The 26,314-nt window shown below is 44.2% G+C and overlaps 1 protein-coding gene across 3 annotated transcripts in view; it reads left to right on the top strand.

Moving 5' to 3' along the window:
- Window positions 1-26,314, top strand: part of TUSC3 (tumor suppressor candidate 3) — a 248,904-nt gene that overhangs the window by 69,519 nt on the left and 153,071 nt on the right. For 2 of the 3 annotated variants that reach the window (XM_029587161.1, XM_029587175.1), the window contains exons 3-4: window positions 6,595-6,712; window positions 20,923-21,063. In XM_029587161.1, coding sequence (XP_029443021.1) covers window positions 6,595-6,712; window positions 20,923-21,063 — 259 coding nt within the window. The remainder of the gene's footprint in view (window positions 1-6,594; window positions 6,713-20,922; window positions 21,064-26,314) is intronic. The other variant, XM_029587168.1, reaches the window with a different exon arrangement.

Below are 26,314 nucleotides of genomic sequence, written 5' to 3'. Positions count from 1 at the left end.
CTGGCTACCTCCTGCCATCCCTATTCCTTAATTTAAATGCCTGATAATGTATGATCTGAATTTTTCACTTAGCATCCTCTTTCCTGCCATTGACAAATGTAGGCCATCATTACCATATAATCTTTTATTACTCAATATACGGCCCCAGCCACCAATGTATCCAAATCCACATTTTTTACACTAGGTTTTGAGCCAGGCTTTGAAGTTATCTATATGTCATGACCTTTCCTTTCCCTTAACAGGTAGTACTTCTGAAAAGGCAATAGTCTTTGCTATGTGTCTAATCTTTTTCCCTAGATTTTGGAAATCTTTCTGTACATTATGGGTATCTTTTCTAGCAAGGTTATTGGTCCCCAGATGGATTATAAAATTGATAACAAATTTCTTACTTTCTTCTATAATTGCATTGACCACCTGGTTTGCATTTCTGTTAGCTGATGATCCTGAAAGGCATTTAACTATTGTGTCCCCCATTATAATGAGTTCCCAAGTTGATTCCTTTCATGATTGAATCTCCCAGCAGAAGCAGCTTTTTTTTTAGGACATTTAATCATATTGAAGGGTTTCTGGGTGCATGGGTGACTACTTTCCTTTCAGACATCATGTCATAATTTCTTATTTGGACTTCTGCATTATGTAAGGGTACCATTGGGGAGAGTGGGTGTCTATTCGTCACAGGCCTTATTCTGCCAGAGCCCACTGTAATCCAATTTTTCCTGGGATTCTGAATCTTGGATGTTTGGCCTTTTTGTTGCTATAGGGATGGATACTCAGGATGCTTCAAAGTTGGGGAAACTAGGTATCTCAGAGTCACAGGTCTTGTTCTACCAGAGCTCACTATAATCTAATTATTTCTGGGTTTCGGAATCCTCTGTGAGAGTTGGGGGAGATATAGAGGAATCTGAAAAGAAGAGAAGGTTATTTGAATCTTGCATAATATCTCCTTCAGGTGCATTAGCTCCTTATTCATGGCAGACAGCTGAAGGCAAATTAGACATCCCTTAATTCTCCAAACAATAGGCCTTGGGATCTAAGCACCACAGTTGTTGTACTGAATACAGGACATTTTGTTAATAGAGACTAATAAGCTAATTAAGAGATTGGTACTTCAGGCCTATATCATTCAATTATCCTAGATCCTTGGAAAAATTATTTAAGAAAGAAACACTCTAGGGGTGGGAGGGACTAAAGAGCAGAGAGAATGCAAATTATATTGGGAAAATGCAGAATAAAGTTAGATTAAATTAGATTTTTCCAACTTAGCCAAAAGCAAGAGCCATGTAAGTGGTACTGGAATCAGGTACACTGTGCTAGAATATTATATTTAACTGGCCTTAGTAATGCTTGGCTTGATTACGGTTTCACATTATTATATATTCAAGAAGAACTCTAGGGTCTCCTCTAGGATCCTACATCCTTTCTTGGCCACTATGTTGTCTAAATGCTGGGTGAAACCTGTCAGGAATCCCAGTACTGTTTGAGTCCCCTGAGGACCAATCCAGATACTCAGGAGGGAGGGCCATATAGCAGGCTATCTTTATTGTGGAATTGGCTTGTTTGAGCCATTCTCTTGCTAAGTGAGCATAATCCTGACCTAAAACTGGGCAGACCCTAGTTCAAACTTAGCAAACATGCCTTTTTCCCTGACAGAGGGATTAGCTTTAAGATCTTTGAAAGAAATCAAAGAGATAGTCATCAAGCCAGCTGATAAAGGAGAAGGTGTGGTGGCTTTGAGTGTTGGATCTTATACGTCAGTGATTCTCAGTGCTATCACCTTACACCCAGGTTGTAAAATACTGTTTGTTGTTGGAAACTGCAAAGGGTCAAGGATTTTTGACCACTAAGGAAATGTCATTTTTGCAGGTTAAATATCCATGGATACCAGTTTTATATGGGGTACCAAAAGTCCATAAAACATTAAATGATCCTCCTTGCCACCTGATTGTGGCAGCAAATGGCTCCTTATTTGCTATTGAGCAGGGACTGCCTTTTTTGGGTATAGTTTGTACAGCACTGCGTATGTTGTACAGCTCTATAGAAATCTTAAGTAGTAGTAGTAGTAGTAGTAATATGTAACCTACCATTAAAATTGTCTAATATACTTGAAGATTGGAGGGTGCCAATATAACGCTGATCTTAAAAAAGGACTCCAGGGGGATCCAGAAAACTATAGACCAGTGAATCTGACTTAATTGCCAGAAAAATTATTGTAGAAATTATTCTAAAGAACAAAATCACAGAATGTAAAAATCATGGTTTAATGGGTCAAAGCCAGCAGGATTTATACAAAAGAGGTCATGCCTCACCAAACTGCTCCACTTTTTTGAAGGGGTTAATAAATATGTGGATATTGATGAGCCAGTGGATATATTTTATTTGGATTTTCAGAAGGCATTTGACAAACTCCCCATGAAAGACTCCTGAGAAAATTAAAAAGTCATAGAATAGGAAGCAGTGTCCTGTTGTGGATTGCAAACTGATTAAAAGATAGGAAACAGAGAGTAGGTCTAAATATCCAGTTTTCTATATGGAGAAAGGCAGACCTCAAGGATCTGTACTGCAACTAGTGCTTTTTAATATATTTATAAATGATTCATATATATTTATCATGTCATATTGACTCTATACAGAGGTTTTCTCTCTCTTGCGCTCTCTCTCTCTCTTTCTCCCTATTTTCATAAAATGTGCATACTAATGTGTGTTGCAATATTTATTGCACGTGTTAGGGCCCTAACACATTTTGATGAATGACCCAGTTAGCTGGATAAGTACCGATACTCAGATAAGTTACACCTAATTCATTAAGGGTTTTTCCCATAGACACAAAATGGGAGAAAAGCCTTAATGAATATGGCCTTTAGTTGAATGCATCTTATCCTGCTAAGTAGTGCCAAATACAGGGATATTCAGCAGCATAGCCATGTTGCTGAATATCCCATGTAAGTTAGCTGGATAAGTTTTATCCGGCTAACTTAGGGCTGGATTTTCTAACTTCGCAATGTTTTGTGAATAGCGCTGTAACGGGGGCGGGGGCGAAGCATGGGACGGGACTGCGAAAGCCAGCAGCGATTGCACCACAGCAGTGTTATCGCTGCCGGCTTTCGCACCCAATAGCGCCATCGTGAAAGGTGGTGCTATTGGGCGCGCTACTGGCAGCGATAAGGGGTCTTATCTTATCGCCGCCACCGATGTTTCTGCAGCATCCGCCCCGACTCCTCCTCTTCCGGTGCTGACATCGCCCTGACTCCGTCCCGATCTAGCTATCGCACGCGACAAGGTCCCTTGTTGCGTGCGATACGCTTACAAAATGACCCCCTAACATTCATGTTTTTTTCTGAATATTGAGCCCCAGGTAGTCTTGGGGAAAGTCTCTACTTATCCCTGGGCATTAGCAGAATCAGATCTATCTACTGTTTGGGATCTTGCCAGGTACTTGTGACTTTGATTGGCCAGTGTTGGAAACAAAATACTGGGCTTGATGAACCCTCGGTCGGACTCAGTATGGCAATTCTTTTGTTCTTATATAGTCCATGGAGACAAATCTGGATTTATTAAAGGCAGGAAAGGGGTAAATATTGTCAAGTGTACTTTGAATTTAATACATTACATTAGAATTACTAAGGAAGATGCTTTATTAATGTCTTTGGATGCTGAGAAAGCATTTGACAGGATTAAGTGGCTATATTTGTTCTTGAGCCTTCTCAGTTTGGTTTTGGGGGGAATCTTCTTGATGTGGTTTAAAAGTCTGTATTCAAATCCCGAAGCTGAGATACATGTGAATGATATGTTATCCCAGAGGTTTTCACTGCATAGAGGAACGAGACAAGGTTGTCTGCTTTCACCCCTTTTGTTTGCATTTGCAACAGAATCTTTGGCCATGTGAATCTATCGACTGCTTGAGTATTTGGATATTAAGGGAGATGATAATAGTGATAATCGGATAGTGGAACATATTCCACCACCAGATGATGATAAATGAAGTCTTCAAGTCAAATGTGGGAAACAGGGCTTTTAGATTAGAAATTAAGTTATATAATAACTTGTTTTTAAATGGAAAAGATCATTTTGATTAAAGAAGTTATGTAAAATTATGAAAAAAGCAGTCAAATGTTGGGGATGCAGCAAATTTATCTGGCAACAGTTATGCACGCTGCTTCTTCTAGATATTCAGAACTTATACACACAAGTCTTCTGTGGAATATACTTGGTTAAATTTACATTTGTAACTTTATTTGGGTAAAGTTAGAATTGTGATTTTTTTTTTACCAGAATTGTGTATCTTTCAGTCGATAAGCAGGCTGAATTAGCTATTACATGTAAGGTGATGTCATCTCGCAGCTCTGAATGGACTTGTCTCTCCTAACTAGTACCTCTGCAGGCCTCCCCATTCATTTTATTTCTGAACACTAGCATTGATGTGCATTATCATTCTCAATATTTTTTCTTGAGTGTTTACCTTGCTGTGACTGCTGCACCCATATCACCCCATTTCAGTGCTAAGCAAAAAAAAAAAAAAAAAATTACAGATTTTGCATCTTCAACATGTGTCATGAAGGTAAGAAGATTCTTCATACATTAGATTGCAAAAGAGCTCTGGCCTACTAGAAGAAAAGGACTCAGCCACATTGCCAGGCTCTCCGGCTCTTTGTTTTGTGCGACCTTAACAGTCTTGGAGTAGTGGTCGCTACATGAACATGGCCAAACTGGATAGCGGAATACATTTTGCACTGCTACACTTCAGCAGGCTTGCAAATCAATGCTCTGTCAATACTCATCAAGTGAGAGCTATGACCACTTCCATTGCCCATTTATGAGAAGTACCTCTCAAAGACATTTGCAAAGCTGCACCAAGGTTGTCTGTCCTCACTTTTACGTCCCACTACTGTATGAACAGTCTCTCAAGAACTAATAGTAAATTTGAATTAGCAGTTATGTATTATGTGTTCTTGCAGTAGTCTACTCTTCACAGTGGAGTCTGGGTTGCTTACCAGTAAATGCTCCACTGCAGCTCTCAGCTTGGTGCTCCTCACATATCATGGCTAATTCAGCTTGCTTATTAACAGAAAAACCAAGTTTGCTTAACATAAATGGTGTTTTCTGTAGATAGCAGAATGAATTAGCCAAGCTAAATACTCACCTGCCTCTTTACAGTGTTGACTGCCTGGTTAGCTTAAGCTCTGTTATCGATTGAGGAGGCTCATGAGGCAATGCCAGTGCAGGAACTCCATCATATGCTCAACAGAGTTGAAACCTCTACTACCAGAAAAAATAGAGAGGAGTCCATTCAGTGCTGCTAGATGACAACATCCCACATGTAATGGCTAATTCATTCTGCTATCTACAGAAATCACCATTTATAGTAAGCAAATTTGCTTTAACAAGACAGCGATCAATATGTGCACTCATAGATATAGTTAAAACGCATCCCAGAAACACCTCCATTGAAACCCCTTTTTGTGTGAGTAAATATGGTTCAAATAAAAAGTTGCACACATAAAATGTATGCATTCAGTGGGAGAAAATATTCAAAGGTCATATTTTATGTGTATAAGCAAAATGTTACACACACAAAGGCTTTGAATATTGATATTTATGTTATTTTTCTCAAAATGGTCCTAAACATGTTTTACATACTAAAATATAAAGTAAACATTTTATAGAGGCCGATATTCAGTGCTACTTAGCCGGATAAGTAGCGACTTATCCGATTAAGTGATGGAGTCTGCAATCAATGGTCACCACTTAGCCAGATAAATATGTATGCTGTTAAGTATTTAGCTGGATAACTGGTGGATGGGATGTGGGCAGATAAGGGAGTTGCTACTTATCTGTTTAACTTAGCCAGATAAATGCCGATATTTGGACTTATCTGGTACGTTAACTGAATAAGTTAGACCTACTCATTAGCAGGTCTAAAATTAGCTGGATAAGACTTATCCAACTAATTGGTGACTTTTACGGGATATTCAGCAAAATAATTGTGCTGTTGAATATCCCTTGTAAGTTAGCTAGATAAGTGTTATCCTGCTAACTAATTCTTGCACAGAATGGTGAATCCAGCAGTAAAGGGGGGCGGGCCTGTGAAAGCTGGCAGCCATTGCACCACCTTGGTGTTATCGCTGCCGGCTTTCATACCCAATAGCACCACCGTGAAAGGTGGTGCTATTGGGCGCGCTACTGGCAGCGATAACGTGGCTTACCTTATCGCCGCCAGCAAAGACAGCGCCGAGTCCGCCTCCTCGCCGCCCCGACTTCTCCCCTCGCTGCCCCGACTCCACCCCCCGCTTGCTATCGCACATGATAAGGGACTTTTTGCATGTGATAAGCCTTTCAAAATAACCCCCTTACTTATCTGGATGTTTGACTAATTACCCCATATTTGTATGCTCATGGTTTTATATAAGGTAAATTTTGAAAATTGAGATTAGAAACAGAAATGTAGACATTAATAATGTAAATTAATGACCTACCTACTTCTGTTGGTGTGTTCAGTTTTCATTTGTAAACACTTACAAATCAATATAATTATCTTTTTATGGCATTGCTTTATTAACAATACATATTAATGTGTACTTAACCCATTGTACTTAACAGGCAAGCTAATGAAGAATATCAGGTGCTGGCTAATTCGTGGCGCTATTCATCTGCTTTTTCTAACAAACTCTTCTTCACTGTAGTGGACTATGATGAGGGGGCAGATGTTTTTCAACAGGTAACAATTATGGGTTATATTTTTTAATGTGTTCAAATTGTTGATGAATTTGATTAGCCTTGTAGATTTGTCACATAGTATAATTAAAAAATTATACAGCATAAAAACTCAAAAAGTATAACAATATTTATGACATTTCTGTAAGATTTGTTAATATCAGATGTCTGGAAGAAAACTTTGCTTCTATAATTTTTTGCTATTCAAGATAGTACATTTAATGGATTCAACAAACACAGGAAATTTGCGTCTTACAGATGAAACCTATGGTCCCCCAACAAGGACTGTGTTTTCAGAAACTACATCAGGAGGACCAATTCTTAAATGTAGAAATATGTGTTTCTAAGATGCGCCCAGATGTGTGGGCACTGTGAATAACCGGGTGCCTGATACATCCATGAGAGTGCTATCCCGTCTTGCCTAGCTTACTGGAGGTGTGCAGTGGGGAGGGGGGGTCCCTTTCTCCCCTCTGCGATGGTAGAAATGGTACTGGCCGCATCCGGCTGGCACCATGGCAGGAGCTCCTTCTTTCGTCAGGGCCGGCACGGCTTGTGACGCCGCTCCTCCTGGTTGGTCCGGCGATGTCATCAGAAAGGCTCCCATTGCCGGACCACTCAGTTGGCGTGGAGGAGCAGCGCACTGGCGTTGGCAGGGGAAGAGGTGTTCGGCAGGAAATTTAAAACCTGCCGGCTCCCTTTTATTCGGCCTCTTCTTCCTTGGCCCCAATGCAGTGTGATTAAGTGCTGGTTACTGCAATTGCGACTTTTTGAATCCCGCCTCAGTCACCCGATTGGTAGTGCTGAAACACTTCCCCACTCTAAACTTTAGAAAATATTTAATTACAATATTTAATACACCTGCATGTTTAGTTTCGCCCTGGCTTCCCATGCAATTCCTGTTTCCCTGTACATACCCGGATCAGTCCAAACCATGGGTTATGCCTCCCTTCCAGCAGTTGGAGACAAAGATAAACTTCAAAGGCACCCTCAGTTAAGCCGGTGTGCTTCCTGCATTCCTCCAGTATTTCTCTGTCTCCAGCGGGGGGGGGGGGGGGGGGGGGGTGTGGATGAGGATCAGGGGAAACAGAATCCCCTGGATGGCGATGACCCTAAGGTGGTCCGCCTGTTTAAGAGAGAGGAATTAGAACCAGGGGTGGGATGCTCCGGATTCTGGTCTGCGGGTTGGACGAGCCATGGATAAGCTTTATCCCTTAGTGGATGATTTTTTTGGCTCTTTTGTGGTCTCCTAAGGTGGACACTTCGGTTTCAGCAGGTGTCAAAAGAACCACAATCCCAGGATGGCTCTCAAGGACCTGCAGGACTGCAAGCTGGATGTGCTGCTCAAACGCATTTTTGAGGTGTCGGCCCTGGATATCTGGGTGGCAGTGTGTAGCAGTTATTTGCTGCCTGTGAGCCTGCACTGGGTACAACAATTGCTCACATCTCGGGATGATCTCCCTCTGGCGGAGTCTGAACAGGCGCAGCATTTGGAAGCTGCAGTGGCATATGGGGCGTATGCACTATATGACCTGCTCTGCACTTCTTCTCGTGCTCTGTCATCGGTGGTGTTGGCAAGAAGGCTTTTGTGGCTCCGGAACTGGTCAGCTGATGTTTCCTCCAAGACCCAGCTTGGTGCTATGCCGTTTAAAGGGGGCTTTTTGTTCGAGGAGAATGTGGAGCAGTTGATCAAGTCCCTGGGGGAGAACAAGGTTCACAAATTGCGAGAGGACAGACCGAAACCCTCCAGAGGTTTTCCTTCATCCCACTCTCACTTTCGAGGACAGCGAAGATTTCGGCAGAACAGGCAGCAAGCAGCCAGTCCATGGCAAGCAGTACCCAGGAACCAAGCCTGGTCTTCATCCTTTTGGGGGCGTAAAGCTTTCCGAGAGGGTGGTGCCTCCTCCTCTCCCACCTCCAAGAATACACAATGAGATGGGGCCAGCCCATCCCTCGATCCCTCGGGTAGGGGGTTGCCTGTCCCAATTGTTCGTGGCGTGAGCCAACATTATATCCAATCAGTGGGTGCTAAGCATAATCGAACGAGGCTACGCTTTGGAATTTGCTCAGCCTCTAAGAGACTTCTACCTAATATCTCCTTGCGGCCTACAAGTCAAACGGCAGATTGTTCGTCAGACTCTCGAGCACCTACTGGCTCTGGGAGTGGTGAAGCCGGTCTCCCCAGGGCACTGGGGGAAAGGGAGGTACTCCATTTACTTTGTAATTCTAAAGAAAGAGGGGTCCTTCCGGCCGATTTTGGACCTCAAGAAGGTAAACAAATCTTTCAAGGTGCCACACTTTCGTATGGAGTCCCTGCGATCCGTCATCACAGCAGTACTCAAGGGGGGATTCCTGGCCTCTCTGGATCTGATGGAGGCATACTTGCACATTCCCATACGCGAAGATCATCAAAGGTTTCTTTGATTTATGATCCTGGGAATGCGTTACCAATTCTGTGCACTATCCTTCAGGCTTACGACCGCGCCCCGGACGTTCACCAAGGTCATGGTGGTGGTGGGGCGTTTCTTCGGAGGCAAGACCTGCTTATTCACCCTGGAAGAATGGCTTATCAGGGCGAAGTCCAGGGATGGCTGTGTGGAGGCGATCCGCAAGGTGACCACTCTTCTGGAATCCCTCGGTTGGGTCATCAATCAGGCCAAGAGCAACCTAGTTCCCTCTCAGTCATTGGAATTTCTGGAAGCTAGGTTCGAAACAGCAGTCTAAGTTTTTCTTCTGCCAGACCAGAGAAACAAACTGATGGACCAAGTTCAGCGCTTGTTGGATCTTCCCTTGCCCAAGGCCTGGGACTACCTTCAGGTGCTTGGTTCGATGGCATCCACTCTGGAGGTGGTTCCTTGGGCTTTTGCTCATATGAGACCATTACAACAAGCATTACTTTCCTGGTGGGATCCCAAGTCGGAGAATTTTCAGTTCCCTCTATCACTCACTGATCTCGCCATGTCCAGTCTTGGGTGGTGGCTTTGCCCCCACAAGCTGTCTCAAGAAATGGATCTGGAGATTCCGAGATGGACAGTGGTGACTATGGACGCCAGCCTCTCTGGCTGGGGAGCTGTCTGCCAATATCATTCTGTGCAAGGCAGTTGGTCCCCAGAGGAGTCTGGATGGTCGATCATTCGCCTAGAGACCAGAGTGGTTTGCTTGGCTTTGCAACAATTTCTCCCACTCTTCCGCCACAGGCGGTTCGGATTCTCTCCGACAATACAACAACAGTGGCCTATATCAACTGTCAGGGAGGCACAGAAGTCAAGCAGTAGCCGATGAGGCAGAGCTACTCATGACTTGGGTGGAGCAGAATCTTTGCGATGCTAGCAGCCTCACACATCGCCGGGAAGGACAACATACAAGCGGACTTCCTCAGTCTGAGGCGCATAAATCCAGGAGACTGGGAGCTCTCGGACGAGGCAATGGATCTCATTTCTCAAAGGTGGGGGACTCCCCACATGGACCTGATGGCGATGAGGGACAATGCCAAGGCTCCTCGCTTCTTCAGTCGCAGAAGAGATCACGGCGCAGAGGGGGTCGATGCGCTAGTACTTCCCTGGCCAACCTAAGTTCTCTTGTATATGTTCCCTCCTTGGCCTCTGGTGGGCAAGGTGCTTCGCAGGATAGAGGTCCACCCAGGGCGGGTAATCCTAATGGCTCCCAAGTGGCCCTGACGTCCGTGGTTAAACCTTTTATTATTGATAGAAATGTTTGTTTTTAGTTGTATTTTTAAATTTTTATTAATGTTGTATTAAGTTATAACTAATAATGCAAGCTTAATTTTAAGGTGTTTGTACTAACTTATGTTTTTTAAATTTTGTGAACCGTAGCGATGGAATATTACTGTGCAACAGTATATAAAAATTGTATAAATGAATACAAATAAAATAAAAAATCTCATCAATCTGGCCGTGGAAGGCCCTTTACGGCTCGGGCATCTTCCACATCTTTTCCATCAAGGGCCTATATATTTCGACCAGGGAGCTCACTTCTGTCTAGTGGCTTGGCTTTTGAAAGGAGGAGATTGAGGAAGAAAGGATATTCAGAGGAGGTTATCACTACATTGCTACAAGCCAGGAAAATGTCTACCTCCCTCTCTTACATTAGGGTATGGAGAGTTTTTGAAACGTGGTCTCGCGAGAGAGAGATTTTTCTCAGACACGCTACAATTGCTCAGAAGTTAAACGTTTTACAAAATGGTTTAGCCAAGGGCTTGATTTCAATTCCCTCCGGGTACAGGTAGCGGCCCTCGGTTCCTTGGTTGGTAGCTCAGTGGCGTCACATCCAGAATGTGTTTCCTCAGAGGAGTACGGCATTTGAAGCCCCCAGTCTGTTCGGTTTGTCCTTCTTGGAGTCTTAATCTGGTTCTTCGCATATTGTGTGATCTGCCATTTGAACCCCTTAAAAAGGTAATGTTGATAGACCTCACCTTGAAAACGGTGTTTTTGGTGGCTATCTGTTCAGCTCGCAGAGTTTCTGAGTTACAGGCTCTCTTCTGTAGGGAACCTTTTTTGAGGATTTCGGACTCGGGAGTTTCTCTGCGTACGGTACTGTCCTTTTTACCCAAGGTGGTCTCATCTTTCCTTTTAAGTCAATCGGTTGAGCTTCTGGCCTTTCCCGATTTGTCAAATGATGTACAGCATGCATGAGAGCTTCGTTGGCTCGATGTTCGGCGTGCCTTACTATGTTTCTTGGAGGTCACTTATTGTTTCAGACTTTCAGATCATTTGTTTGTCTTATGGAGCGGTCCCAAGAAGGGGCACAAGGCGTCTAAAATAATGATTGCTCGATGGCTAAGAGAAGCCATATCGTCTGCATACATTTGTAAAGGGAGGCCGGTTCCTGAGGGCCTGAAGGCCCATTTGGTTCATTCGCAAGCATCTTCATGGGCCGAATGCCAGTTGGTATCACCTCAAGAGATTTGCAGAGCTGCTACTTGGAAGACGCTACATACTTTTGCTCGCCACTACCACTTGAACGTTCAGGTGCCCGGAGACTTTGGCAGTGGCGTATTGCACGTGGGCCTTACGAGGTCCCACCCGGTTTAGGGAAGCTCTGTTACATCCCATGGTTTGGACTGATCCGGGTATGTACAGGGAATAGAAAATTATTTCTTACCTGATAATTTTCGTTCCTGTAGTACCATGGATCAGTCCAAATGCCTGTCCAAAGACTGGGAATGGGTAACAGGGTGACCTATACAGTCCGCGGCGCACAAGTTTCATTTGTATTATTGCAGCATACTAAGAAAGAAAGCTACAGTTTTCATGTTTATGCGTTCATGTTTACAGTTCTGTTCTTGCTTGATTCATTGCTAGTCCTATTCTGCTTTGATATTCGATATACTGAAGGGATGCAGGAGGCACACCAGCTTAACTGAGGGTGCCTTTGAAGTTTATCTCTGTCTCCACCTGCTGGAAGGGAGGCATAACCCATGGTTTGGACTGATCTGTGGTACTACAGGAATGAAAATTATCAGGTAAGAACTAATTTTTTTTTCAGGAGACTGCATGCTCCTATGTCTTGCATGCTCCTAAAAAAATAATTCTAATTATTAAACAAAATAATAATAATAATTCGGCCTATCTGGAATAACTGAACATGTGGCAAATCTGAGGTGCTGCTAATGATTGTATGGATATTCCTGAGGTCCAACTCCTTGGCTGTGGCTCAGCATGCCCCAGCACAGTGTGCTATGGAGGTTCTAGGCACCCCCATCATTGAGGAGCCCATTGGCTCCCCATCCTATGGCCCTCTCGCCTGCTGGCGTTTCTGACCAGAGGGGAGTTAGAAGCTGATGGGAAGGAGATAGGGCATCCGAGCCACCTCAAGGAGCAAAGGCGGGTGCAAAAAAGTCTGGGAAAGGTGGGAATAAGGTAGGAAGGACTCCAGAAGGCAGACAGAATTCTCCCCCTTACTCCTAGCGGGAATTTCCACCATATCCCGATAGCGGCAGGGTCTCGGAGAGCGTCCTTGCCACATGAGCATCCTTGTCGCATGAGACGCAGACGTGGGTGCAGAGAGCTTCCTATAGCGCTTCAAAGTAGCCCACATCAACCTGGGAGTGAGGAGACAAGCAGTCAATGCCGGTATTCACTGAGCGCTCAATCGAGTCCCAAGGCAGCAATGCTGATGACAGATCCCCGACAATGAAGCCACCGGCAGAGGTTCCCGCAACGGTGCCCTGGCCAACTGAGGATCATGGCAAGTCTGTTTCGCAGAGCTTAGATAAGGTTTCTCAAAAGGAGCACAGAGGAAGGGATAGACCCAAGTGAGTAAGGCACAGGCAGTCTTTGTCTTCCTCACACAGCGGTTCATCCAGTTTGTCTTCCTCTTCGTTCAGAAGTTCGTGTTCCTCTTCTGTGGCAAGTAGATTAGACCGGGAGGAGGTTGTATGCCCCCCAGAATTGCCCGGAGCAGAACTTGAACTTTGGGAATCTGTGCCCAAAACTATTAGACATCGCATCAGGCACAGGTATTACATTGACTTGTTCCGGTTACTGGAGGAGCACAGGAAGCATTGCCAGATGAAATGGGAGAGGAAAAAGGAATTGGAAGCGGTTAAACCCACACAGAACGAGATCATTTACCGGGTGCATGCATTCACTTGAATGGCTTCTGTAGTTGTGCGTGCAGAATCCTCTGCAGTGTAGCCCCTGTTCACATACTTGGACACTATTTTGGGTGCTTATATTTATTTATTTATTATTTATTTAAGTTTTTTTTATATACCAACATTCAGGACGAAAGTCCCATCATGCTGGTTCACAAGAAACAGGGGTGCAATAATAATAAAACTTTACAATATGAACAAAAGTGCAGAAAAGACCACAGTGGATTTGCATGTCTTAATTATGATGAGGCCTTTCAGGAGAGAATGGCCAGTAAGTCTGTTATGTCTTGGAGAAGACAGGATGTCAGCCTTTGGTCACCAAAATGATGGTGCAGGAATTTGACTCCAAAGCAAGCTTGTGGTCCTTTTTTAGCAAGCAGGCATGTGGTGGGCAAGCCAAGCGCACACAGGTCCCTAATGACATCTGCTGGAAATACAGCCAGGGGACCTGCTCTACTATAGATTACAGATATAAGCAGGTCTGCAATCGGTGCGCAGCACCCCACCTGGGAAACAAATGCTTGTGAAAAGATAAGTAGAGGGTGAGGACAGGTTGTTGCCCTGACCCCTTTAAAGTGGCAGGCGAAGCTTCCCTGGTTGGCACGTTACCCTAATAGGGTGGGGGCAAATACTTTACAGATCAGTTTCCAAGATGGTCTTCTTATTCCTCACAAAGGTCAGCCGCAGTCTGTCAAGGTGGTCAATGTCCCTTTGGCGCGCAGTCTGGCAGGTATTGTCAGGGAGAGGCTCAGGAAAGAGGTTCAGCTGGGGCGGGTTGCCTGTCCTTTCGGCAAACCCCCGTTGGAGCATCATGTGTTGTCCTCTCTGACAGTCGTTCCAAAAAAGGAGCCTGGAAAATACAGGGTTATATATAATCTATCTCATCCTGGAGGGTCTTCCGTTAATGACTATATTCCCTCTAAGTACTGCTCAGTACAGTATTCATCCTTTGATACTACATTAGAGCTGCTAAGATTCTGCAGACAGGGTGCCCTTATGGTGAAAGCAGACATCGAGTCTGCTTTTTGGCTATTACTGGTACACCTGAGCAGTTTCCTACTACTTGGTTTCCATTTTGAGGGGGGCTTCTATTACGACAAGTGTCTGCCAATGGGATGCTCGAATTTGTGCACCTACTTCAAAACATTTAGTACCTTCCTACACTGGGCAACTGCAGAGGCAACTGGGCTATCGTCGCTAGTTCACCATTTTTTTCCCTTTGTCTTTTGTTTTTGTCGTGCTGTCCTGGTGTTGTTTTTTTGAAGAATTGTTTATTGTTTTATTGTTCTGTATATGATGTAATCAAATTGCTTTATGTATGTTTTATTGTAAATTGCTTAGACCTATCTTGCGTTAAGCGATTAATAAATTGTAATAAATGAAATGAAAATGAAATCTAGATGATTTCCTATTTATAGGAAGAGAGGGTACACCTGAATGCTTCAAGTTATTTGACATGTTTCACGAGCTGGCACACAGGTTTGGCGTCCCTTTGATGGAAGACAAGTCTCAAGGCTTGGTAATGGTCTTTACTTTCTTAGGGATTGAGCTCGATTTCATGCAAATGGAATCCAGACTCTCAGGCAACAAGTTAGCAAAACTGGCCGATCTGGTGTCCTTCACCATGTGCAGCAAGAAAGTCATGCTGAGGCCCATGAGGTCCCTTGAAGGCAGCCTGGCCTTTTTCCATGTGAGTTATTCCCATGGGCAGAATTTTCCTGCACCGCTTAATCTGGTCCACGATGGGTTTGGTTTGATCACTACCGCTTGCAGATTGGCAAGCCATTTAAGGAAGACCTAGCTTTATGGTCTAAGTTTCTCAAGGACGTCAATGGTGTTTCAGCATGGCTTCCTAGACCCATCAGCAGTGACGACCTTCAGCTATACTTTGACGTGTCAGAAGGCATTGGTTTTGGTGTTACTTCAAAGGGGCTTGGTTTGCCCCTTTGAAGTAACTGGGCCACTGGACAGTGGACATTGGACAGCTTAACCAGGAGCATCACATTTCTTGAGCTGTTTCCCATTGTAGTCGCCGTACACATCTGGGGTGAGGCGCTTAGTGGCAAATGGGTGGTATTATGATGTGACAATACAGTGTTAGTCCAGTCAATAAACAAGTAGACTTCCAAATGCCTCTTGGTGTCAGAGTTGCTGAGGGAGTTTGTGTTATGCTGCCTGCTCAAGAACACGAGCAAAGCATATTCCTGGAATGTGCAATGAGAAAGCATATTCTCTCTCTCATTGCAAGTGGTTCCTATTCAGGAAGCTGGCATCGCAAGCGGAGCTGATCAGCAGAGAGGTCCTAGAACAGCTATGGTCCTTCGGAAATGAATGGCATGCGAGATACTGCAAAGATCACTCGCTCTATCCACATGGAATGCTTACATTCACAACTACAACAAAGTGAAGGCATTCCTCATTGCGAACAGCTGATCTAGTCACAGAGTTCCTGAGGATCCCTTTATCAGCTACATAGTATATGCCAAGCAGCAGGGGCTGTCCAGGAACATGATTTGTTCACAACTAGCCACTCTTGAATTCTTCTCAAAGCTGGAAACGGACCACGCAAAGCAGTATTTCTCTGTCAAAAGGGCAATGCTGGGCTGCACTAGGGAGTCCTTACTGCACTAGGGAGACCCTGGGCATCAATTCTTCACTAGGAGTACCCCAGGGCTCTTCTCTGTCCCCCACCCTCTTCAATATCTACCTCCTACCCCTCTGCCAGCTGCTAACAAGCCTAAAACTAAAACACTATCTTTATGCCGATGATGTACAAATCCTGATCCCTATAACTAAATCCCTAACGAAAACACTTAAGTTCTGGGACGATTGCCTCCAAGCTATCAACCTCCTCCTCACCAGCCTAAATCTGGTACTTAACTCAGCCAAGACTGAACTCCTCCTCATATCTCCTGACTACAGTGATATCCCTCAGCAGACCCACCTCAACACCTTGGTCACCCAAGCAAGAGATCTTGGAGTGATAATTGACAACCATCTGAACTTAAAGAAGTTCATCAATCACACAACCAAGGACTGCTTCTATAAATTACAGGTGCTAAAAAGACTTAAACCTCTTCTACATTTTCACATCTTCAGGACTGTCCTCCAAGCCATTCTATTTTCCAAGATAGACTACTGTAACTCCCTTCTGCTTGGTCTCCCCGCCTCCACCACCAAACCTCTTCAGATGTTCCAAAACGTGGCCGCTAGAATCTTGACAAATACCAACAGAAGAGACCACATCACGCCCATCCTCAGAAATCTGCACTGGCTACCAATAAGCTTTAGAATCCTACACAAGTCCCTCACCATCATTCACAAAACCATTCACAACCAGGTTCCTATCGACCTTATTATCTTTGGTGGCAGTGATTTGGAGAACATCGCTGGCCTGGCTCTGCTGAACTCAGTCAGGGATGACTTGAGCCGCCTTGCATCATCATTGCTGACTTAAAAAATCTGGTCTGAAATCTGGTCTGAAATTTATACCCCGGTGAAAAATGTTGGGCATTGGATGGTGGGGAAGATACCGTGCCAAGTTCAACCGGCAGGTACCCAAGGCTGTTCACCGCTGGGGGGATATCATCTGAGGCATGAATGGGTGAACATGCATTGTGCAGAATTGAATGCTCCAGATGGAGTGCAATTGTCAAATATGGGAAATGATTTGTTTCTGCAGACTCTGCAGAGACAATTCATTGGTTTTATGCAGGAGCTGCAGCCATTTGGTATGGGGGGAGCCCATCCTATGTTTGCAGAAGGGTACTTCCTGGCTCTCACTTGATGTGATCCCTGTGGTGGTGGCGACCAAATCCAGTAAAGGCTATAGTAACACTGGAAGCATTAAAAAGAAGCAGGCAGGTGCCAGTAAGAAAGAGAGGGGGCTTGGGGCCACCACTTGGCGGTTGGCCACAGATGATGAAAGTCAGGCCTGGGGATTGATGGATTGATGGCCAGGCATGTTTGAGAAGGGCTCCGTGGGGCCTGCTGCGTGGCGGCTTGCCTGGACCCTTCCGGAGATGGCGAGTCCCCCTCCCCCAGTTCCACTTGGGCAGAATAAATTGGAGACACTGGTACCTACCTGGTGGATAAGAATAGGCAGCATTGGCAGGTCTCGCCGCCTAAATTAGACTCCCCTGTTAGGGTATTCTTTTTTTTTTTTCAATTTTTTATTTTTGCATTTCAGATATATATTACATCATATCTCAACAAGGTAATAAGAGATCCATCAATATATAAACTAAAGAAAAATTTAACAGAGCAATACACTTTAAATTCTGGTCTCTTAAACTAAGGAAATCCTAGGGGCATCTTAGGCAATCCTAGGGGCATCTTAGGCAAAAACGAAGCTCTAAATACTTATGCAATACATCAATATAGGAATATACCGATATAGGGAGGCACTACTCTTTATATTCTCATTTAAGGCTCAGCACTACTACTCTTACCATCTAGAAACCCCCTTAGTTGATCAGGTTCATAGAAAATATATTTATTTTCCTGATATTTTAAGAGACATTTACAAGGGTATCTCAACACTAAATTAGCTCCACGACTTTGCGCCTCTGTTCTCATTGACAAAAACTTTCTCCTTCTCTCTTGCGTAGAGTGGACTATATCCGAGTAAATCCACATGAGTTGACCATAATATCGAACAGTTCTATTCCTAAAGAAAGCCTTTAAAACAAGATTCCTATCTTGTTCAAAGGCAAAAGTTACCAGTAGATTGCCTCTTGTTTTAATCTCAGTATTTATAGATAGCTCAATCAACTCCGAGGTATTCAGAGATTGCTGTACTTCCTCTCCTCCTCCCGTGACAGGCATATTTTTCTTTGAAACAAAAAATGCTTTTGTGACAACAGGTATGATATCTTTAGGTATCTTCAAAGATTCTACCATATAGGGTACTTTATGAAGTTAGCATGTAGCATATTTAAAACTAATCGAAGAAAGTTCTTTTTCACGCAATGAACAATTAAACTCTGAAATTTGTTGCCAGGGGTTGTGATTAGTGCAGTTAGTGTAGCTGGATTTAAAATAGGTTTGGATAGGTTCTTGGAGGAGAAGTCTATTACCTGCTATTAATCAAGTTGACTTAGAAAATAGCCACTGCTATTACTAGCATTAGTAGCATGGGATAGATTTAGTTTTTGGGTACTTGCCAGGTTCTTATGGTCTGGATTGGCCACTGTTGGAAACAGGATGCTGAGCTTGATGGACCCTTGGTCTGACCCAGCATGGCATGTTCTTATGTCCTTATCTTTAAGTGCATGCATGATTGAAAATTCAATCATATCTCTGCTCGCGCATGGGCATACATATGCTCGTTTTAAAATGATCCTGTTATCCTTTGTTTTTGTTACCAGCTGTAAAACCTTTCTACTCAACTAACTAGCCCCTTTTCCAGCAGCACCCCTCTGTTCCAGGAATCAGACTCCCTTTCTTCTTCCAGGCTTTACCCTCTTTCACCTCTCTTCAATTCGCTATATTATCTGATGGCCACCACTGTCTTCTTTTCCTATCCTTATGATCAGATACTGCTTTTAGGTGATAATCTCTTTTTTCTTTCATATTTGTAACTAGCAGGATAGACACCTTTCGGTTATTTAAAACTCCCTTCCCTTGTCTCTGTCTTCAGGGCCCTGCTCAGTAAAATACAGAACCCCTTCCACCAGGGGCCCTTATGGCCTAGCACAGCTGCAGAGTGTCCCTTCCTACCCATGGACTTGCACAGAAAGTCTCACCTAGGACCACCCTAGACACTCACACCCCCACTTCCATTTGTGATGGTGCATGATATGACTGCATATATTCCTGCATTCGATCATGCTGTTTTCTATATTATCTCTTACCTGCAGCCCTATCAGCTATTCAAACACTTCCTCCTATCCTTGGTCCTAGTAGACTTGCACAGAATTCCCTCCCAACAGTAGAGGAACAAGAAAAGAGAGGATTATGTCACGGTCGAGCAAGCTGGCTCTGGGATTTTCCCTAACAGCAGCAGGGCCAGACTCTGGGGCAAGGGTGAACTGGATCTGCTGCCTGAACCAGCCACCTCCCGCTCAGGTTGAGCCCTTAGATTCTAGTGGCCGGCAGGACTTAGCTGGAATTGAAGACAGAGCTCGAACAGGAGACATGGTGAGTCTTGGAGGCAGGCAGGGCTGGAGACAAGGGCTGGAATCGGAGATAAGGCATGGATCAGGAGACATGGTGGGTCTTGGTGGCAGGCAGGACTGGAGGCAATGCCTAGGCTGATCACAGAACTATAACTTGAAACAAGGCCTGGTCAACAAGGACAGGACAAGACTAGGACCGGACAGGACAAGACTAGGACTGGACCACAGGAAATGAATAAAACATAAAGACATAAAACAAGAACCTGAAGTACAGCAATATCCTAAGACAAAACAAGGAAAGCAGACAAGTAGGGCAAAGCAAGTCATAAGGTAGGAAGGGCTACTTGAGCCTAGAAGTCTGCAAGGCAGGGCTTGAAGGCAAAGGAGGCCGCAGGACAAGGCTGGAAGGCCAAGAAGGCCATAGGGCAAGGCTGGAGCAAGAAGGCCAGAGTGGCCAGGTTGTAATAAGAATAGCAAGGTGGGCCAAGGTGACTCGATGAAGCGACACCGAGTGCAGGGAGAGGCTGGGCTAAATAGGGCTGGCCTTGCTGAGTCATGGCATCAATGAGTAGGTGGTTAGAGCATGAGCGAGCATGGTTGCATGAAGACCTCTGCTGGCAGCCAGGATCCTGACAGATTATATAGCTTTTATTTACTACTGTCTATCAGAAAGAGTATGTCTCTTTTTCTTAATAGGGGGCTCTGACAAAGAAAAGGGGTGGCATTATATTACTATTGACACAATATGGGCTCATTCTGAACCTTCGCCTTAACACTGTAAAATGCAGCAGTGGTGAAATACAGATTCCATGTCAGGGAACCAAATGTTTACTTCTTTCTGTGATTAATATTGTGTTTCAACATTAAAATCCTTTATATGATTTATGACAAATCATCTTTTGAACATTATAAATTATTGGTTATACACCTCTTTTGTACTGATCTCATTATTTCTTTGCCAAACATAAATTTTCCATTTTTAACCTTGATTCTATTCAAAGAGAGGCTTATGGGATCATACCAGTGTCTGTGTGTAATGATTTGCACTGTGTTTGTTTCTCCACTCCTCCCTTATTACAGAATCAGATTCAGCTAAAGTTCTGAAATTTTGGGGGTACAAGGAATTTATGCAAGAAAATGATCTTTATAACTTAGACCAATAGGATCTAATTACGTGAGGTGGTATGTAGCAAAGAAATGTGTACATAGGAGATTTGGTGGAAAGCTTTGGGGACACAGAGAACCAAGGATCTTTAAAATCAGTTGGTTTCGATTTGCTTTGTGATTCATTACTGAGAAAATTATTCCTTGAATGGGAGAATAGAACTTGATATTTACAAGTCTAAGTAGTTCTCCTAGCTTGTATTTACTACTCAATCTGCTATACTCTACTTTCAGTTTGCAAAAATTGACAACTTTTTATACAATATATTGTAGAATTGAGATAATTAAAATATAATTGTGGTGTGCCTATTTTTGTAGCTCAACATGAACTCTGCTCCAACATTCATGCACTTCCCTGCGAAAGGAAAACCCAAGAGAGCAGATACCTTTGACCTGCAGCGCATCGGATTTGCAGCAGAGCAGCTAGCTAAGTGGATTGCTGACAGAACAGATGTGCACGTATGTAGCTTTCTAGTATGAATGATGTGAGCATGAACCAAACTAATCTTCAGTTTCCTTGCTGAATATCTGACAGTGAGCTTTATTTCTGTACAGCATTTTTTGGTTACTATCATGTAAGAAAATAGAAAATATGTTAGCTTCACTATGGACATGATTCACCAGGGCTTTTTCTCCATTTTGTAAGAATGGAAAAAAGTATTGTGAATCAAGCCCTAAGTCTGATGCCTTATACAGCAAATATGTCCTTTTTTTTCTTATTTTAATACCTGCTATTGCATTTTCTGTTAACTTTGGCCCATAGTAAGTACTATGGGGTATATTTTAAAAGATGCACGCGAGCGTCCATGTGCGCACCCTTCCCGGCGCATACATATGGATGTGCCGATTTTATAACATGCATGTGCAGGCGTGCGCATGTTATAAATTCCGCAGACGGCGCGTGCAAGGGGGCCTAATTTTAGAAAAGTAAGCATGGCGATGAGATCGGGTCTCTCCCAGTTCCCTCCCAGTTCGCTCCAATTAAGGAGTGGACTGGAAGGGAACTTCTCTACCTACCTACTTATACTCCCTCCCTCTTCCCCTCTCCTCCCCACCCCCTAATTCCGTTCTCCTCTTTTTTTGTTTTTTTTGTTTTGTTGCTTTCTGCTCTGATGGAGCAGAAGCAACTCGTATGCACCGGTCAACTGCTCGTGCACACTTCCCCGGCACAGTGGCAAATGGCTGCTGTACCAGCTGCCTCCAGCTCCACCCCTTCCCGCCCCCCTTCCATCCCCTTTCTCTGGGCTCGGCACTTCAGCACATAATAGGGGTTACATATGTTGCCGTGCCCCTTTGAAAATGCACGCGGCGCATGCAAGGCCCGGCCACGCACGTAACCCCTGATTTTTATGCATTTGTATGTGTATTACCATGACATTTTTGAAATCCAAATAGGTAACCTCCAATTTTATAGACTATAAACTTGTCATTGAAAAGAAACCAAAAATAGTAAATCATTTTATATCCTGTATATACATTTTTCCAAAGTTTCCAAAGAAAATATTTGTTTAGTACTACAAGAAAGTAAGTCCCTTAATTCCCAAAACAATTATATTTGCTATATAATAAGAAATGGAGTGACTCCACTTTAAATATAGTAAATTCCCTTCCTTTCCTGCTTTTTGGGATTTCTTTTTTTATTTCTGAGGAGGTAGATATTCAAAAGCCATTTAGATGGATAACTCCTGCCAATTCAGTCATCATTGTCGATTCCTCAGAGGAGGAAACTCCCCTGATGCAGGAGAAGACACCGGGGCCTGGGCTACCATGTCCAGTTCCACTGGTGCTTGCACTGCTGGATAGAGTTCGAGTGCCTAGAGTTCCTTCCCCAGTCCATAACAATGTGGACGAAGACACCTATGACCCCTGGGGAAGTGACTCATCCGTGGTCTCTTATGATGCTTTGGAGGGTTTCCCCTCAGATCCATTTCCTCCAGAGGAGTGAAGGAAGTCCCCACTAGAGAAACTCTCCTTCACAGGTTTTGTTCAGTTAATGGCAGAGGCCATTTCCTTTCAGTTACTGACTGAAGAGGATAGCAGACACAAATTGCTAAATATCCTCTAGTTTGTGGAGCCTCCCAAGGAGATTGTGACAGTCCCAGTGCACAAGATCCTTATGGAGTTACTGTTGAGGATGTGTGAACACACTTCACAGTGCCTCCCGTTAACAGGAAGGTGGACACAATTTATCTCATCCAAAAAGCTTTTGAATTCGACAAGAGTCAGCTACCCCACCAGTCAGTGGTCATCGAATCTGCTTTCAAGAAGGTCAAGCGCTCTAGGACCCATTCCTCGGTGCCCCAAGGAAAGATCAAAGAGCAATGGATGCTCTTGGTAGGAAGGTGTTCCAGGGTGTTATGTTTATTGTCTGCATAGCTGCCTACTAGCTCTATATCAATCAGTATATGCAAGACTTCTGGAAGCAGGTGCAGGCTGTTGCTGAGCAACTGTCTCAAAAGCAGCAAAACATCCTCCTGTTGCTGGTGCATAAGGACCTGGAGTGTGGAAAACATGAGGTCCACGCAACCTATGATGTTTTCAAGACGGCATCGAAGGTCTATGCAATGGGAATCAGTGCCCGTAGGCTTGCATGGCCTCGGGCCTCGGATCTCAGACCAGAGTGCAGGAGCAACTCTCTGACGTACTATGTATGGAAGATAATCTTTTTGGAGATAAGGTCAAGGATGCAGTGGCCCAAATCCAGGACCACCTTGCGACCATTCAGAAGCTCTCCATAGCACTCCAGACCTACCTTTCTTATCCAGGAGGTCACTTGAGATCCAGGCCAAGGAAGTCCTTCTTCCACCTGAGGAAGTATTGTCCTCTTCCTCCTCATTCCTGTCAATCTCATCAGGGCTTTCATGCCCGCTCCAGGCAGCAAAGAACCCTGAAACCCCAGCCAGCACTTCAGTCAACTGTAGGGACAGAGTTTTGATTGGATCCTAGGACACATAGCTCAGTCGCCTGTGCCCATTGCAATGGATCTTCTGGTTGGGGAAAGGCTGCGGTTCATTGTGAATTGGTGGCCTAGTGTAACCCAGACCAGTGGGTTCTTTCCATCATCTGCCAAGGGTACCGATTGAACTTATTGGATGCCCTGCTAAATTGCCCCCCCAAGCCTGTTCTTGGGCCTGGTAGCACATCAGGAGGTACTAGTAGCGGAGCTCTCCTCCCTCTTAATGGCCATAATGGTCAAACACGTTATACCAGATCAAAGAGGGCGGGGATTTTACTCCCAATACTTCCTGATACCAAAGAAAACGGGGATTGTGTCCCATCCTAGACCTAAGGGCCTTGAACAAATTCATCAAAAAAGAACATTTCAAGATGGTTTCCCTGGGCACCCTGAACACTTTCTTGCAAAAATGGATTGGCTATGCTTCCTGGATATAAACGTCGCTTACACTCATATGGAGATCTTCTCAAGTCACCAGAAGTATCTCAGATTTGTGATGGGAAACAGCACTTTTAGTATCGCGTACTCCTGTTTGAGCTCGTGTCAGACCCACGTTTCTTTATGAAATGCCTGACTGTTGTGGCAGCACACCTTTCCAAGCTAGAGTTCATGTTTTCCAATATCTGGACGATTGATGGTCAAGAACACCTCTCGGGCAGGGGCCATCGATTCCAGGCACTTGATCATTTGATTGCTGGGGACACTAGGGTTCATTATCAACTATACCAAGTCCCAGCTCAGGCCATCACCTCAATTGGACTTTATTGGAGCCCTGCTAGATACGGCTCAGGCTAAGGTCTTCCTGTCTTGACAAATGGACATCAACCTGATGAACCATTGCAGCAGGAATTCAATAGAGCCATATGACCATGACAGTTCATATCGCTTCCCTGGCACATTTACACATGTGAAAGGCTCAGTGGACCCTGAGATTGCAGTGGCATCAGATCTTGATCGCACCTGAGTCACTTTGTATTTCCAGGACATTTTGTCCTGGTGGCGAGTAATTTAAAATCTGGAATGGGGGAATCTCCTTTCAGAGTCCTCCTACCCAAATTGTCCTAACCACAGATGCATCCACCCTGTTTAGGGAACTCATAAAGATGGGCTCAGCACTCAGGGTCTTTGGATCACCATGGAACATTTTTATCAGATCAACTTCTTAGAGTTCCCAGTGATCAGGTACATGCTATGGGCTTTCAGAGATTTTCTGTCCAATAAAATTGTCCTGATGCAAACTAACTACTAACTGGCAATGCAATATGTCAATAAGTATGGAGGTATGGGATTGTACCTCTTGTACCAGGAAGCGGTACAGATCTGGTCATGGGCCCTCTCCCTCAGGATGGTGTTCAAGATCATTTACGTGACTGGAATGAAGAAAGTAATAGCGGACAGACTGAGTTGAGATTTAAGACCCCATGAATGGTCTCTGGACCAAGGGGTTGTGAATCAGATCTTCCATGCCTTGGAACAGGAAGGTTCCTCAGTTCTGCTCCCTGTTCAGTTCACATGGCAAACCAGCCTCAGATGCCTTCATCTGGCCATGGAGTGAGGATCTCCTGTCTATGTATCTTCCAGCTCCACTTGTAATGAATACACAAAGCTTTGAGTGGACAAAGAGGCCCCTCATTGACTGAGACTGATCTGTTTTCCACTCCTCAGGGAGATGTCCTTCCGGACACCGATCAGGCTGGGGACTTCCCCGAGATCTCATCACACATGATTGAGGCAGGTTGCAACATCCCAACCCCCAGACCCTGTTGCTCACAGCCTGGATGTTGAGAGGTTAATACTGCAACAACTCAAACTCTCAGAATATGTTTCTGGTCCTGGTGGCTTTCAGAAAGCCTTCCATGGACTGGTGGAGAAGGCTTTTTGCAAGGTGTGAGTAGAAGGTACTAGATCCATTTTCCTGCTTCTCACAAAAACTGCCTGACTACCTTCTACACGTATTGGAAGCTGGCTTGAAGACCAACTCAGATAGAGTTAATTTAAGTGCAGTTGGCGCATACCACCATGATATAGATGGTACATCCATCTCTGTACAGCCTATAGTTGTTACGTTTTATGCAGGGCCTACTTCAGTTGAAGGATTCCCTAAGGCCTCCCGCTGTGTCTTGGGCCCTCAATGTGTTATTAACTGTAACAGGTTTTCTCCGAGGACAGCAGGATTTCAGTACTCGCAAAACCTGCTTGCTACCCTGTGGAGTTGGTTTTCTACTGCATGGGTTTCTTCTCCTTTATTATTACATTCTCTTGAATTGCATATCATAAGACTGGAGAGGACCCCACGTGTATGTGTGGTATAATGCATTCCTGAGCATGCTCAATTAAGCTCAGTCAAAGTTCTAGAAACTTTGACATAAGTTTCCCGTGCTAGGCTCCATCCGATGATGTCACCCAAGTGTGAGGACTAACATTCTGCTGTCCTCAGAGAACTCTGCTTTATCCAGCTAACCTAGCTAATTATCAGATATATCTGGCTAGGTTAGCTGGATAACTTTAGACCTGCTACTGAGCAGGTGTAAAGTTATTCAGCCTTGTATGCCTGGGTAATGTGTTATTTAACTGGATGTCTTTAAAGATATCCTGTAGCATTGGAAACATCAACTTAACATAAGCTTATGCTTTCAGAGCTGTCTCTCTTAGAGCAGCACCGGAGGTCCTGGGAGCAGATCATAAAGTCTCTTGCTTCTGGCAGTGAATGAAAAGGTTTTTTTTTTTTGGGGGGGGGGGGGGTGCCACTGCGAT

The sequence above is a fragment of the Rhinatrema bivittatum genome, chromosome 1, assembly GCF_901001135.1.
Source record: "Rhinatrema bivittatum chromosome 1, aRhiBiv1.1, whole genome shotgun sequence".
Taxonomy (NCBI): domain Eukaryota; kingdom Metazoa; phylum Chordata; class Amphibia; order Gymnophiona; family Rhinatrematidae; genus Rhinatrema; species Rhinatrema bivittatum.
The sequence above is the reverse complement of the archived record's forward strand: the minus strand, read 5'-3'. Positions and strand labels throughout refer to the sequence as shown.